An 18,283-nucleotide genomic window follows, 5' to 3' on the forward strand; every position below is an offset into this window, starting at 1 on the left:
CATTTCTGTCATTTATTCTTAGCCTCCTATTCCTAGCCCTGATTTACTGTTTTTTATGTAACGTTTTTGTTGTTATACATTCTTATAGATTTAAATATGAACATCAAAATAGTTTAGGAGTGGACTATTGAATAGGTTAACATCTGTATTGATAAGATCATCTCCGGATTGGTTTGTAATGTATTTGTTTATCTCAACTTGCTCCATAAGGTTGAGTCGACGACCCTTGTTACATAAATGGACAGTTTTAGGAACATGGGTGGGACCTACAGTATGGAATATAGAAAATTATTGATCGGATATGTAATAAGTAGGTATAATATTATATTAAATTAATACTATTTAATGATATTCTCAATTGATACAAAATGAGAAAACATTTTTACAGCTGTACTACGAGTTTTAAATATAAAAGTCTAATAATTATTAAAGACATGAACAAAATTTAAAAATAATATTGAGTAGGTATAAGAAAATTCTCTATAACAAATAATTTAATTAAATTTACCTAACATACACAATTTGGACATACCTCAGAGAAATGTAATAACTACCTTAGTACTATAAAAAATATTTAAAAAAAAAATGTTGCATTCTCATTCTCTTGCGAATTAGTCGTTGAATAAAAAATTAGTAGTAAAAATAGAATACTCTATCAAAGTAGAATTAACCAATCCTGATCGTTATTTAGTGCGGACCTACTTCTACCACATAATATTATCATTTATCATGTTTAATTTTAATTAACATAAAACATATTTTTTCTATTCCATGTATTATTGCCTTGAATGATAAAATCATAAATATGAAATACGTACGTATATCTTATAAAGAAGCCACCACAAAAATAACATTAAAATATGACTCATGTACAATCCAATTTACATATTGTTTCAGGTGATTCAGGGCCGCTCTATTGTGCAATTTACTTACTTAAAGGTGTTTTGTTGATGTTACTCGCATATATTATTCATTATAATCCTTTGAGTGACGAAGAGTTTGTATGATCTCATTAACAAGAGTCAACAGTACATTATGCGATTAGTTTACCTACTGTTTTTCACATGGCACAATAATATCACGCAATAGAGCGACCTATAATGAAATTGTATGCTTTGAAATGGAAAACCTTTTAAAAAGTATATGATAAACTTTATAAAGCACTAAATTAACATGCATTATATTTATTGTAATCCATCGATTCAGTGTTGCCAACCGCACTATAATTGAGACCATGTTGAGTAAATCGACTTCAAAGTTAAATACGTAATTGTAAATTCAATTGTCTAGATACCAATGATACTCAAACATTTTTTTTATTCGGGCCAAAAACGTATATTGTAAAGTAACGCGGGCCGCATCACTACTGGTATGACGAAAAAAACATTTTTGAGATTTTAAAAATTATGCGTGTTTTTTAAATTAATCGTGTGCAATAGCAACACTCTTATACCAGATCTGATGTGGACCATAATGACAATCCTCTTCGGGTGTCACTATCTGTGCGTCAAAGTCGAAACGAATCTCAAGATATACGAAATTCCTGATAATAAATGTGTTTTGGGCCGCACATCAAAGCTTAAAGGGCCGCAGGTTGAGTATCGCTGGTCTATACGTACCTACATACTTGTTTTTTTATATTCCGTAAACGTATCTGATTCTCAAATGATCCATTATTATTATTCCATTAAAATATATTGACATTTCTAGTATTTGCCACAAGTCAAGGCAAAACATTCAAATACTAAAATAAATTATAAACAGTTGCAATACAAATAGTACTGAAATTTTATACACTATTCTGTTGGAAATAAAATGATGATTTTGTAATCATCACCATCATCAACCTGTTTCAATCCACTGTTGGATGTAGCCCTCTCAATCTCTCTCTACTGCTGTAAGTTTTTTTAAATTGAGAACCATAATATGTCGTTAATCCAACGTATTGTGACGGAATTTGGGCGTCTTATAACCCCCTGGTAGATACCATGCATCCAGCAGCCAAGCTGTCTGTGAACTATGTTTCCGGCCCATCTCCGTTTTAATGTTTTGGTATACATATTTAATTATATCGCATACTCTCGTTTGCTCCTTTGTCCATTCGATCATTTCAATCAATCACATTCAATATTCAATATTAATCATCAATTCACATAATATTAATGTAACGTTGTACAATGTTTAATTTATGATTTTTTCTGCTACTGCTACAAAAAGAGAAGTTTATACGCATACGCGAACACTAGAAACACACTTTGAAAATAACGTCCAAACGTAAAATAATGAACATTGTGCAAACTTACTTATTATTATAAATTTAAAAAACACAAATCATTAGATAGATTCTGTTTAAGTAAATTATTAAAAAGCCTATCTAAACTCACTCTTAACGGCCCACATGCTCGTCGTAGGTCAAAATTGAGTTTTTATTGTATTTTCAAACCATGATCCTGGACATTTCTTAAACGTTGTAGATAATCTATTTATAAACTTTTGAAGCCTTATTATCCTTTATATTTTTTTCAAACATTTGATGACTGCATAAAGTATTTTTGTTACATAAAATAGTATTCTTTTAAACCTCTCGCTCTAATGTTTTAGAATAATATAGTCATATTTCGGTACATGAATGTGCAGTGGTGTTAAGATTTTTTACATTTATTAATTTTTAATTGCATTTATAAAACCATTAGTATAATTTATGACTAGATAATTTTAGTAAAATGTTTACGATAAAAAATTATATTGATAATCTCTGTGATCCCAAATTTGACAAGAATTAGGCATTTTATTATTCAAAAAATCGGCAAAACTAACACATTTGAAGATGATTCTAAAGATACTTATTATAAGCTATGTCTTTGACCATTCAAGTGTGATAAACATCTTATGAATAATGATTGCTTTATAATAATTATTTACCTAATTATTATAACATCAGACTAACAGCATTTGACTTATGTGTTTATACACAAGTGTGCAGAATCACTTTGACTTATAGAATCAGTAAAAACCGAAAAATTGAATTTTTTGACTTATGTGGTTTTACACCTCGGCCATAGAATTATAGATAAGTAAGTAGGCAACTACGACATTAAAATATGAGGACGTTGATAAAGTTGTCCTAAAGACCTAAAACGTGTTATTTGTTACCTAACCTCACCCTATTTTTTAAACAATTTAGTTATTCTATTAAATCAAAGACGACATGTCTATTGTACAAGCGCATATACATAAAAATGGTTTGGGGGGTCCATCTATAATCTATATGAAAAAATATTTATAATACTTACTATTTTGGCGGGAGGGGGTGGGAATAACACAATATAGCAGATGCCATTGACTCCCACATTTAATCCGCCTACTACTTATAGCTTCTTGTCGCTGTAATCATGGATCCTCGTACTTTTCGGGGTACATTCCCCATACCCAGACACTCCGTATTTTGGGCCTCGCTATAAACACCTAACCTGCAAGTATAACTAAGGATATTTATTTACGAGTTGCGCGTGGCTTAAGAGTCATATTATTATTAGGATTGTTACTGTCCGTTTGTGTCGTCCGCGCTGTTTTATATTTCAAACATGCTGAATCGGAATATTAAAGCAAACATTTTGTTACTCCAGATATGAGTAGGTACCTACCACCGATTTTCCAATGGCCATAGGCCTTGCTTGCCGTAGAATGCCGAGAGGAGTGAGGCCAATCCGTTGATATGGCTGTTCGACAGAAGTCCTGACAAAGAATAAGTAATATTTTATTTACCTACATAATTTATATAATTAGGCTGCGCGCACTCTTGTGTGCATACTTGTGTGTTTTGTTTTGTTTAAATACCTGGGTAAGTATAATAAATAGTTCTAAATAATTACTTATTATTTTTAAGGTTGTTTTGTGGGCCGAAAATTATTAATACGACCCTGAAATTTATTATCACCTTAACACAATATGTGTCTGTCACTTCTTCACATCTCAATAATAAATTATACATTACAAATTTATTATAGTCAATGTCAACATACCAAGAGCATCATGGTAGGTACATGACAAAAAAACCAATGCAATGAACGCCTCAAATATCCATTTTAGTTTAATGTATGCACTTGTATAATAATATTATTATATTTATACCTACTTATCATGGGTAATGTGAAAGCAAGTAATTCCAGTGAAATATATTTTATAGTACCTACTAAGTCAGGTTCTTTCCGTATATTGATTAGTCATGGAACACTTACAACTTACATACAAAATGTATATACATATTTTTGGCAACTTTTGCAAATGTATTGACTTTCGACCCGAAGCGGCTTTGGACAGACTTGGATGGAAACGGATGCTGGAGAGGCCAAAAGCCAAGAGCCACAGATGGTTATAGAATGTAGTCCAAATAATAAGAAGAGCGACTCAACGAATGCAACGTTCTTTAATATTGCGCAATTCCATCTTCAATGACAAATAATAAAAATTTTAATTACTTAGTAAGTCAAACAACATTTAATTACTTAGTATGAAATAAGTAGGTATGCAGACTTGCAGAGCATGCCCAGAAATACCTACTCGATATAGTTTGCAATAATATTATGCATTTGGGTGGTATATTTTATTTAACTACCTATATCATTGTCTATAATTAATATTGTAAGTATTTAAAGTATAATAAATTTTGATTATGTCACGTTATATAAGTTTATGTGAGAAATGATCATTTTGACATTTTGCTTCCAAAATTATTAATGATGTATGTAATGGTTTTATATAAAAAAAAAAAACGGGACCCATAAAGTATAATAGTGAATTTTCTATATAGAATTTTCCAGCTTGGCCATGAAAAACATTCTCTGACTACTCAACAATATCTCTTGTCATCCGACGGGAAGTAACGTGGTCAAGCGGTAGTAAATAAATTAACTCGTCAATATCCGATAGCCATCGATAATTCGCGCGGCCAGAGGAGTTTCTGTGGTATGAGTGACCCACCCCGCCCCCTCCGCGCGGCACCCGTCGCGCCGCATGCACGCTGCACCGGCCGTCGCGACGCTCGCTGCGTTTTCCGTCTGAGGGGGTGCGGGTGCTTTCCGGGGGGTGCGCCGGGCGCGGACTTGCGCGCGCAGGCTCCCGGGTTCACTGCCAACGACAGTGAAACGCGCCGAAAGTGAATTCCCCCTCCACCGCGGCTGCGTTCCCCTTCGCCCGCGGAATTCAATCCCCCTCGTCTACACTGCAGCCGGCGAGCGCGATCTTGAAATTTCGCTTTCGTTCGGGCAACCATTAGTCGGGCGCGCGTGTACCGGCCAACATGTGCGAAGCACGCGCTTCTTTTACGTTCACGTTATATACTACACATTCACAATATTATTTACCACTTTTTTACTGTTGTTGTTGATGGTGATTTTTATACAGGACGGTCAAACAATTTTGTATCGCATTTTAAAATTTCCCGCTTAATTAAACATAGTTATTACTCAGAGTGAGAGTGAGTCCGCACCGGCGGAACTTTTTTAAATAGACTTTCCGACGACGCCGGCTTCGCGGTGCATCTTTTCCTCCGAGTGCAGTTTCTACTAATCAATCAAAACAAAACTTTCATAACATTAACAATTATTATTAACTAACAATTTATTCTGACTATCAATCAAACCGGAAGATATTATCTCTTTCCGTTGTATTTTTACATTCGTGATCCTGTGACTATTAAGTAATTTGAGTTTGAACATTTGGTGCATTCGTTTATAAGAAGGTGAATTACCTTCTTGGTACCCTGGAGGAGGTTTCCGAGATATGGCTCCTCGTAGGAATTTAATAGGAGCAGTCGGTGACATGCCTCTACAAATGGTGGAAGGTGCGTCAGCGCAGCGCTGCTGCATCCCGACTGGCGATTGCCTCAGACCAATAGAGCTGATCTCTCCAGACGAACCCAGAGATTCAGTAAGAGTAACATGCAACAACGAAGCTTGCCCTATCGGAAAATACATGCACAGAGAGTGTTTCGATATGTGGGAACAAGGAGTTCTGACTTACTTGAAGTCTTGCGGACGAGCTCGCTCATGGTCAGAACGTCAGCGCCATCAAAACTTGTGGACCAAAAAAGGCTACGACTTGGCTTTCAAGGCGTGCGGTTGTCTTTGCGGTAGAGGCCACCTGAAGAAAGATCTCGACTGGTCTCCCAGGGCTGAGGATCCCGAGAAAAGGAGGCGCAGGAGGGCCAGGCAGGGGGCTCCGAGGAGTGCTCCGCCGGCGCCGGAGCCGAGGGCAAGGGCCGAGAGTCTCTCGTCCAGCGGTTCGTGCAGCCCTTCTTCCACGGGCAGTCCGACCCATCCGCAGCCGAAGAAAAACTCCAAGCTCGACTTCTTCTCCGATCGCGTCAGGTTAGTCATCTCAGTAAATGATTTGTATAAATAATAAGCATTCGTTTTTGAACAGGTAGATATACGTTGAATAAATAGAATCTCAACTTTCTTATCACCTTTCTTGTACCTGGAAAATACCGGCTTCTATAATAAACTATTTAATTGTTCAATTAACATAGGAATTGAATTAATGGGTATTACAACAAATACACTACTTCGGCATTGACTCGTATGTCCAATATTCTCTATAAATGTATACCTACTGTGGAAAACAGCTGATTACTCGTATATATTCCCATTTTGATCTTTAAAGAAGTTTGCTGGAATAAAAGTATATTATTTAACGTACCTATTCACTTTATTTTAGGTACGTAAACATAATTTTGTCATGAATCCTAATTATCATTAAAACTAAAATATGTATGCATAAAAATAGTAGGTACTTATGTACTTTGTACGAAAATATGTCCTAAATATCAGTTTTTCAGTTTGGTTAGGTACCTACCGAGGTATGCAGTTTTACAAAGTATTCTTATCTCTTATATTTTTGTCAATGCAAAACATTTCAATTTTGATGTTTTTTTAGTTAGTTTTATTTACCTAACGTAAATCAAATTGCAGTTGATTTCTCGGTTACACTACAGTAATAAATAAAATCAGTTTTTCACTTAAATTACCAAACGCCACTGAAATACCTATATAGGTATTTAAATACCCACTAACAAAATTGACATTGGCTATTAATAATAGGTTGCACTAATTATATTATCAAGAAATCGAGTCGCCAAACGTGATATTCGTTGTTTTTTTCCAATACGATTCTCATTCGTATAATATTATACCCAGTCCGATTGCCGAAAAACAAGCCGGCCCGAGTTGGAACAGTTAGCAAGCAGGCACACCGCGTTCAAGGTCTTTTTTGTTTGTGCATTTTTTATCGCCGGCATTTTTTTATGTTTGAATATTTCCGATAACCTATGCACACCGAATAATAAAAAGTGTGATTTTTTATCAATGCAGCGAACAGGATTCGTGACAAGTCGACTAGTTTTTTTCTAAAATGAAATATATCTACTAGTTACCTGCCTAATTAGGCGTAAAATATTATAATATTCGAATGAGATCGTAAAATTTTATTGGTGTTTGTAGATTTTTTGTTCATTAAAAAAAACAACTCCGTAGGACCTAACAATAGTAACATTTATTTAAGTAAAACCATGATAATTTTACGAATTCGGATTTATTTTTGCATATGTACAAGTGTAATTAAATAATATTATTGCTTATGCCAGAATTCGGCAATTAATTGCAATCATTGTGTAATAGAAATGAATCAAGATTATATCTACCTATTTCAAAATTACTTAGTCTCCAATCTAATTTTATTTAAATAGCTTATTTACGATCTCTTATCTAAATTAGGTACCTAGGTATTTTCCTGTTAAATTATATATACGCATAAACCTACCACACGTTTTTTGCCTGAATACTTAGGTAGGTACAATTTTTTAAATTGTTTATGGATAGGTACTGTTATGCCATGGTAATTAAATAATAACACTTAGTTTATTTTATAGTGTTTATCCAACGTTTGGTATTCACTACATGAAAATTACGACACTCCTACGAAATTCCTATATTGTTATGGGTACATACATATTGCAATTTTATTTTGTATATGCGAAATGGAATACCTAACAAGTAATGGGTAAATTTTATAAATTATATGAATCACTTCAAAATAAGGAATAAGCACAGATTATAATAGTCTATTTTCATAAATTATGCATTAAAATTTGTTATTTATTGTCGGTAATGTTTGAGGACACTCGGCGTGCTTTGTGTTTATTGCGATTTATGGCCCCAGCGTCATAAATAATAAACAGAACCCGGCTTCAAAACCTTGGTTCGTAGCGACTGGCGTTCACATTTCTATCTTATTAATTTGTCGTTACACGAGCTATATTTATCACACATTTTTATTTAAATATTGTAGCAAAACTGTTGTAACGTTAATAAAAACAAGTAATGTTAGCGTGCAAATAGGCATTGACGCTCATTATTTACAACTATCTAAATTCATTCATTTCTTGTTGCTACGTAACTTCTATGATCATGTATGAAGCGATATGATATAAGAAAAGCTCTCAAAATACTTCATTGCATCCAGTTTTTACTCAAATTTGATAGGTTCTTGATTAAACTTTGTAGGTAGGTACCTACTCTTTTCGCGAATTCGCAGAGCCTTCGTTTATAATCAAGTACAGTAAAAACGAAACAATGATGCGGATCGTCTATTGTATGCGTACGAATACGCGGTCATCGGCTGCCAGGTATTTATTACGACTCCCCATACGCACGCACACTATTGACCAACAGCATCATTATTTCGTTTTTACTGTACATATATACGAGAAGAATTTGAGAAAGATATACACCGAGGAGTTCAATGAGCAGGATTCACGCAATTACCTTATCTATGTGATAGGTATGAGATTCTATTTCTGCAAGGACGTACGTAATTGTGCTAGTTACATAACAATGATTTTCTTATATCCAGTCATTTATATATAACTACTATTATCTGTTTATCTGGCGTTTCTCTTTCAAAACAATTACGTCATACGTGCATCCACCGGCGAAGTCAATAAACTATGTAATAACAATCCACAAGTAGCCATGACAAGTACTTGTACCTACATAGTAAATTGGCGCAAGCCGCTGATAAAAACAAAACAGTCGACCAGCCAAGCTCAGATTAAATTCACCGGTTGTTATTTCTGACACGGGAATATTTGCACCTCCTTAAATTACTCAAGGCCAAAACGATCCAATAAATAAACAGATTCAATAAATAAACTTGCCAAAATTTCATGTTGTCAACAACCTTCTCATGCAATGGCCACAATTAACATACCTGTTTTATATCTACATAGTACGCTGACCAAAATTATAGTACAAAATACTAGTAATTATAGTACGGTTGGACACACTGCAAGTATTACTCCAAATAGTTTCTTCCATCCGTAAATACAATACGTATTGAAATTGAAATTCGAGAAACTAGCGACATCCACAGTTACGTCCTTCGGGAAAGTGCCGCCCTTAAGCAAATTTAGAATGCGGTACCTTTTCTTTTTTAGTTTAAAATTGTCTACAAATTTGTTGGGTGCCTAGATATCCATTTTATTATTTACTTTCGGCTATGTTCAACAGACTAATGTACCACAAATCTTTAAAATTTACATACACACCACCTGCTGAGAATCAGAGCATTAATTTACAAAACCTACTCTCAAACAGCGGCGGTGTTTAAATACGTGGAGGTCTGTGACGCTGAGAGGTTTGGAAGACAATAAAGCGTCATTAAAATATGTATTACAGTGAGTATTGTGATACAATTATAGGATTTTTTATGCTGCCTTTATTTCTTAAACTCCAGAGTCTTCCTAATGAAGCGACAACATCGTCTGCTTCATGGAAAACCTCTATGTGATATTTGTATTGGTTCCATAATTCGATACCTTTATAATGTTCCGCCCCTATGTAACGCATGACCTGTCTACCCCCACGGGACATCACTGAGCATTATGTTTAGTGCATATGACATTATTAATCTAAAAAATCTTATTCAATTTTACAAATAGCGGACATTTCTGTATAAATATTTTAATAACACCAACTAAAATAGAAAATTTCTACCTACATGAAAAGAGAACAGGCAGTTGGAATAGGCTATAAATATTTTATAGAAATCAGGATCAAATATTTCGACTTGCATGCAAGTAGAGCCCCGATAATATTATTAAGGCTATACCTCAGCTGGGCACGGTCTAAAAAGATCGTGACTAGGCGATGCGCGGATTGTGTAAATGACGCGTGCCGAACGAAATATAATTTGTCATAAAAATTCAAAATACGTCCATTTAATGTTCTGTTTATTGTTCTATTAGTAACAATAATAATATATTCATTGACATATTTTCTTTTTCAATTAAATGGGTAACGTTTTTTAGTCATCTTTACACGATTTAAAAATTAATACTCCCGTCGCCATCACGAAACAAATTGACGTGTTCACAGCTCGACTTTCGCTCTCCGATTGCCAGCGAGTCCAAAATTTCGTCGCACCTATAGTTGAAACTTATTTGCCGTATCACTGAAGTATGCTCTTAAGAGCCTATCTATTGTTTATTTATCCTTTTTATAATATAATTAATCGGTATGTACGTTTATTACCATAATAAATTGATCATTCTTCTTGATTAGTCGGTGTAAACAAAATAATGCAAACGATTATGTTGTGATCACGGCGAAGTTGTTTCATTTGGTTAGTTAGTAGTCAAAGCAGTTATGCAACCAAGCTGACGAGACCCTACCCAACTGAGCGCGTTTGCACGTAGGCCTGTCTTGTAACTGAATCCAGAAAATGTGAGAGCTTGTTTTTTTTTCTTACCAATTACTTAAATAATAATACATTCGATAATTCGTCGGATGTATTATACCACCGCCATCTTTAGATTAATAAGCCTGAGCATAACTTTTTGCACAAGCAACGAGTGGTCCACTGCCATACTATTTATTGATAAAAAACTTGCAAGCAGAGTTTGGTATTCTATAATGACTGAAGAGTATAAATAAGTTATTAGTTATTGTCGTTTAGAACCGACTGTCACATTGACAAACGTCCTAGTGTATTATGATATTATTATACACAGAAGAAGTTTACTTACATACGTTATAAGCCGATGCGTAAGCCGCTCGGCCATCGTGGAAAAAAATAATTACAATTTTTTTCCGAATTGCCTTTTAATGAATAAAATTGTGATTGTGATTGTGAGTGTGAATGTGAGTGTGAAGGAATATAATTTATAGATAATACACATTCAAGTAAAAGTCTCATTATGATTAAGGTGTGTACACATATTTATAATTTAATAGGTATCTGTGTTGTGCGGATAAAAATACCTACTAACACCAACATAAAATACCGTTTAAATATCTATGATAATATAATATATATTTGATGGCCCAAACATTGTCACCTAATCTTTACCCCGGCGGCTTTATAAAACTCGTAACTAAAATCCCTTGGAAAATCGTCAATCTATCTTTCTATTTCAGTTTAAGTCCTCGCCCTGTGTATGCACTGGTGTACACTAGGCGGGAAGAAATTGAAAAAAGTATGCGAGGTGACGAATGGAGTCAATAGATTAAGTAAATATTTAAATTGTTTAATTGTGTTTTCAAATAATATGGTATGTACATAGCACGTAAGTTTTAAATAAAGAAATATCTTATTAATAATTATGTATACTCGTATGTGAGGAAGATGTAAAATTGATATACTATAAAGGAGATGAATGCCGGAGAGAATGAGAACTACGATAAATAAATATAAGCATTCATTAAAATATAATAATATGTATAGCAAAATTACCGAAGAGGGTTACTATTAAACTCAGTAGTTTTGTTTTGTATAATTAAATTCAGTAGCTGCATTTTATAATTTAAAATAAATAACGTGTTTAAATAAAATCTGTAAATTTAAAATAATACACGCACTGCACTGCGTATTCTGTCAATCACTCGATATGCGTGAATCGGGACTATTTTGATAGTGTGTGTGCACCGCTCACACCGATTCTAAACAAAGAGACAATTTTCGGCGGGAGATATGTTTTTATAATTTGGAAATTGAAATAACTTCTTAAATACTTAACTTCCTGCGTAGCTTTCTTCCGTAATTATGTTTTAAATAATTTTACCTAGTTGTTTATAGATTAGAATAAGAGTTTATAACAAATTAAATGTTAAGGAATAATACGCGCGATCGCACTGCTAATTAGGTGGTGCCTCTGAAGGGGGACAGGCTTTAAAAAAATAAGGCCTCTCCCGAGATCGAGTGCGTCAATTCAAAAGTATATTAGTCTAAGATCAGTTCGATTCTGTCCTTCTAATAAGGTAGTAATGTAGTTCGATTTCGCTCTTCTGATAGGATAGTTGAGTTCGATTCGGCTCCTCTAGGAATATAGTATAAACCCACGCTCCTTTATGGCGTGCCAGTTAATAACTAAATAAGTACAAATTATCAATTGAATATTAAAAAATAAGTTCCTAAATAAATAATCCTTTTTATATAAAGTTAAAAATTAGATGTATAAACCCTGAAATGTTTTAAATGATAAAAACCGTGTTATAACAAAATAAATAAATAAACAGATTTTAATATTTTCTTTAAGACTTTAATTCACATTGTATACATTTTCAAAAAAAAACTATAAACATTTAATAACCACCCTATGGTACGTGCACTAACAAGTGAGCTAGCCAGATTTGTGTCGTGCTATTGAGGGTGTGTTATTTTGGCGCCCATAACGTGCAGGCTGAGGAAGTGCATGGCTTCTTCCGGAACCATGACCTGATAAAACACAAATATTAAAAAAATCATTTTTTTTTAAATATATAATAATAATAAATGTGTATAAATGCTAACGCGCTCCAAGACTCGCACCATGGCTAAAAATAATTCGGAGGACCCTAATCTTTCGGAGGAGGAGGTGCCGACTCCTATTTCAAAATTAGAAACTGCTCCGCTGTCACTGGATATCAGACCACGAGTGGAAATGACACTGCCGACAGTGACATCACTGACAACACCGAAGTCAATGCCAGAGATTACGTCGGTAGCGCCGCACTCATACCAAGCTCCGTGGGCCTTGAAGCCTGAATTAGAAGTATTTTACACCGGAAATCCTAAATATCGAGTGGCCGGTTTTATAAAAGGATGTGAGGAGTTTTTTGCATTGGCCAAAAGCTCGCCCGAAAGCTGGACGGGACTAGCACTGAATCGTCTTCGGGAGGAAGCGAAGATATGGGGAAAGACTATCTCTTCACACGATTCCTGGGAGTCGTTTATATATCGACTGGAGTTACACTTCGAATCACCCATGAGACGTCGTGAACAACAAGACAACCTCAAACGAGTGGAGCAGCGAGCTGATGAAGATGCTTTCAGCTTTCTGCTCAACAAAAAAGATTTGGCGACGGTTCTTTTACCTAAAGAATCAAGCGAAGAGCTGGCCGAACTCTTCTTCGAGCTCCTAAATGAGAGGGACCAGTTGCGAGTGGGCCAATCAGGCTGGTCCAATCTCGAAGGACTCATGGAGATCACCAAGCGACTGAAGCCAACGAAAATAAAAACACAAATAGTAGTGGCAGGGCAACGACCAAAAGAAAAGGAATGCGGATGCCCATGCAACTGCAGCGGAAACCAGGAGCGGACCAATACGCGCGCTTCAGTAGGACGACAAGCCCCTAAAATTGATATACGCCATGAACCACCTCCGCCATTCGAAAGGCCTATAAATAACGGCCCAAGAGATATACCGGAAGGAGGTTATGTTCGAGGATCCGCAACACGAGGAAGGGGATTTTTAAATGGTAGACCTCGAATGCCTCAAGAGTATGGAACCCGGCCGTGCCAAATCTGCAGGAACGGGTACCACGAGAACTATACATGTCCGGATTATCCAGCCTGGAGAAGGAACCAGGAAGCATCAAGGCGAGAAGATCAGTCACAACAATGAGGAGGCGACGCAGGTCCTGGTCACCGCCTCCGACTCAAGGTTAGGAGCCCGGACGCTGCTGATGTCTCCCCACATGACGGCGATACGTTTGAGAACTTTCTTCCAAAGTCTACTAGTGTAAAGTGTCATAGTAACTTTCTTAAAAAGCCTGTGAAGTTAAGTGGTATATTAGAAAATAGAAACAATACTTCGACGGACAATGCCAATACCTATTTTAAAAATAATAATGTAAATTCAAAAGAAAGAGATGTAAAATCACAGGCATTGCTCGCCGACGTTTGTTTAAATAATAAGTTACTTAAAGATAAAAATATTAATAAGTGTGAAAGGTTGAATGAATGTAGAATGTCAGAAAAAAATGGTGTACGTGACTTCCACGATGCGGCCGTTGGAGAGAATTCCCACAGAAAAACAGTAAGTTATTGTTTAAATCCCGAGACTGGGCTGATAAAATTAGAAAAACAATCTCATATTATGGCGCGTAAAAATTTTGAAACGCCTTACGAAACTGTAAACAAATATTCTCTTTGTCCTACACAGAATATAAAAATGCCTTATGCAAAGTTGAATAAATACTTTAAGTATAATCCTTTGAAAACCTTTCAGGTAATAAATTCTAATAAAATAGATGTGTATAATAAATGTAGAAATATTCAAGATAACAAGACTACAAAAAACAAAACATCGAAAATGCCATCGTTCGATAAATCAACGCATAAAAATGTTACGCATCTAGATTTTAGTGACAGTTCATCTTGTGAAGTGCGTGATTTACGAAATATTACAAGTCGAGAACAATTAAATTCGTTTTTGTATATGACGCCACATCTAAATAAAGCGATTATGTTACCATCGGCTGGTTTTAAAGAAAAGAATGATAACATTGATAACATAACGTGCTTGACATTTGAAAAAAATATTAATGAAAGAAATAGTGTGAAGTGTTTAGATATAATTAAGAATAACGCATCGATATCTGATTTAAACAAGAACAGTGGTGAATATATTGAGGAAATCAACAGTGGCGTACACATAAGTAATATAGAAAATAAAAGTGTGAAATATTTAGATGTAATTAATAATGATGCATTGACATTTGAATTAGATAATAAAAGTGTTAAACATATGGAGAAAATCGACAGTGGCGTACATGTAAGTAATGTAGGAAATAAAAGTGTGAAAGATAAGAATGAAAATAATAATAGTTTATCTGCAATGCATATAGTAAGTAGTAAAATAAAATACGATGACGTACCCCCTAAGGATACTGTAACAATAATACATGATAAATATGCGTCCAACGGAGAAATTCTAAAACAAATAAATTGCAGAATTAATAGCATTGGTACACACCAAGACGCTAACATAAAGGAACAGCCCTATAATGGAGTGTACTTGCCCAATAAGGGGGACACAAAGGGAGTGAATGGCGAGCATCTGCTTCGACTACCACTGAAGATAAATGGAATAAAAGGATGCTACGAAGCTGTTTTGGATACGGGAGCCACCAGGACCCTGATACGTAGTGATTTGGCACAATCACTTTCCAGAATAGAGGGTAACCCCGTGACGTTGATGACTGCGGGCGGTGAGTCTCTACAGACGCAAGGCGAAGTTTTAATCCAAGGCTACTTACGAGATAGTCCTGTACACATTCAGGCACTGGTATTAGATGGATTACATATTGACGTTCTACTCGGCCTGGATTGGATGGAAGACCAAGAAACAGTGATTGACTTAAAGCGCCGATGTGTGCATTTTGGAAAAGCAAAAAGACAGACATTACATTGTATAACAAATAGGTTACCTCTACCAAATGGACCAATTACATTGGCCGAACTAAGTCCTGATATTCCCAAGGAGGCCCGCATCGCTCTAACACAAGTCATGGAAGATTTCCGAGACCAATTCGCGGAAACAGGCCCTTGCAGTCGAACATCAGAATTTAGAATCCATTTGAAAGACAAAACACCATTTCGTATAAATGCTTATAAACAATCGGAAAGTAAACGGAAGCAGATCCAGGAGGATGTGGAGCAGATGTTAGCTGATAACATCATCGAGCCAAGTACGTCCGCGTATGCGTCTCCCATTGTTCTAGTACCTAAACGCGATGGGACTTCACGTTTTTGTGTGGATTACAGAAGACTCAACGCTGTAACCATCGATGAATCCGTAACACTTCCGCTCATCCTGGACACACTTAAAGACCTTGGCACAGCCACTATATTTAGTAGTTTGGACCTCAAAAGTGGTTACTGGCAAATTCCAGTCCACAAAGATACGAGGCCTTTGACAGCCTTTACTACAGCTGACGGGGGCTGCTACCAATTCAGACGACTTCCTTTTGGAAGTAAAAATGCACCGGGACACTTCCAGCGGCTAATGAGTCAAGAGGTGCTGGTAGGCTTGGTGAATAACATTTGTCTGGTCTACTTAGACGATATAATCGTTTATAGTAAGACATGGGAGGAGCACGCCCATCATTTGCGACTTGTGTTCGAAAGGTTGCAATGCCACGAGCTACGCGTCGCACCAGCGAAGTGCCATATTGGTTTATCGGAGGTAAATTATCTAGGGCATCGTATTACCTCAACCGGGAATGAGCCGCAGGCGCATCATCTCGAAGAAATAGAAGCGTTACCGGAGCCAAAAACTCGTAAAGACGTGCGATCTTTTCTCGGTTTGGTTAATTGGCTTAGGGAATACATCCCTAAGTTTGCCGAGATGGCGACCCCGTTAACACAGCTACTTCGAACCACCGTGCGATTCCGGTGGACATCAGAAGCAACAGAAGCCTTCCGCCGAATAAAGCAAGTCTTACGACAGCCTTTGAGGTTGGCAAGGCCTGATTTTGAGAGACCCTTCTGCATTCAAACAGACGCATCCGGTTGCGGCATAGCCGCTGTGCTTTTTCAAAAGAAAGAGAACGGCGAACGTGACGTAATCGCTTACGCAAGCAAGCGCATAAACGACACTGAGAGGCGGTACCACAGTAACGAGCTGGAGGCTATGGCCGCTGTATGGGGCATCACCCGATACAGGGGTTATTTAGAAGATAGACCGTTTACTCTGATTACCGACAATCAGGCGCTTACGTGGCTCAATACTGCTAAAAACAGTAAGGGAAAGTTGGCAAGATGGGCAATCCTCCTCTCAGAGTTTAGTTTTACCACTGAACACTGTCCGGGAAAGGAGAACCATCTCGCTGATCATCTTTCAAGGTACCCACAAGAACCCGCTGGCGTCACTCTAAGTCCGGAGGAAGAGAGTGCACGTATGGCAGCGCCTACACGAAGACCGGAGTCTGCCGCAGTAATGCTGCTGACAACAGTGAATATAAGACAAAAAGTAATTGAATGCCAGAGGAACGACCCAGTCACACGGAGTCGGATGATAAAATTAAACTCAAATGAAGGTGTCCGTAGGAGACTGGCAGGATTCGAAATAAAAAACGGATTGTTGGTGAGAAAAAGTAATAACCAAGGTCCTACCCTTGTAGTACCACCACCCCTTCAAAGGGATGTCATACAATTATTTCATGACGAAGGAGGACACGCGGGCGCGCAAGAAACCGATTATGCTATTCGAAGTGAATTCTTTTGGCACAAACGAAGACAGCAAGTGGAAGCGTATGTACGCGCTTGTGTCATCTGCGCTACTCGAAAGCGTGGTGCATTGCAACCACGAGCACCTCAAACCTCGCATACGGAGGCAAAAAGACCATGGGAAATCCTGGCCCTTGACTTAATGGGCCCATACCCTGTTACACGCCGTAAAAACAAATTTCTTTTAGTAATTACTGATCTGTTCTCACGGTGGGTAGAGGCTTTCCCAATGCGATCGTCGACGGCCATGAATATTATCCCTTTGGTCCGCGATAATATCATATTGCGATTTGGAAGCCCACGAGCCATATTAACAGACAATGGAGTTCAGTTTTCTCATCCGGCATGGTTGGCCGCATTACAAGAATGGGACGCTGTTCAATGGAACACCGGAGTCTACCAACCACGCGCAAATCCTACAGAAAGACGAAACCAGGAAATAAAGAAAGGACTACGGATCCGATTGATAGGCCGAGAGCAAAATACGTGGGATGATCTCATCCCCGATATATTGGGCGATTTACGAGGTCGTCGAAACGCAGCTACTGGATTCTCACCTGCGGAAATACTTTGGGGTCGAAAAATGTGCAAACCCGGGTATTGGTCCAATCCACTGCGTACCAATGAAGAAAACAACGTGAAGAGGAGTAGCGAGGAAATAGATAGCGCCGTATTAATAAATGAGGAAGAATATTTTAGACGCCGGCGAGCACAAAACGAACCCGAAACGCCGACG

The 18,283-nt window shown here is 36.8% G+C and overlaps 1 protein-coding gene across 1 annotated transcript in view; it reads left to right on the plus strand.

Annotated features, from left to right (window-relative positions):
• Positions 1 to 5,270: 5,270 nt before the first annotated feature.
• The window catches only part of heca (hdc homolog, cell cycle regulator), a 306,171-nt gene continuing 293,158 nt past the window's right edge, over positions 5,271 to 18,283 (plus strand). The window contains exon 1 of the mRNA XM_085958777.1: positions 5,271 to 6,368. Coding sequence (XP_085814903.1) covers positions 5,782 to 6,368 — 587 coding nt within the window. The 5' untranslated portion in view covers positions 5,271 to 5,781. The remainder of the gene's footprint in view (positions 6,369 to 18,283) is intronic.

The sequence above is a fragment of the Rhyacophila brunnea genome, unplaced genomic scaffold (genome assembly GCF_057557595.1).
Source record: "Rhyacophila brunnea isolate RB1 unplaced genomic scaffold, BYU_Rbru_1.0 scaffold_11, whole genome shotgun sequence".
In the NCBI taxonomy this organism is placed as follows: Eukaryota; Metazoa; Arthropoda; class Insecta; order Trichoptera; family Rhyacophilidae; genus Rhyacophila; species Rhyacophila brunnea.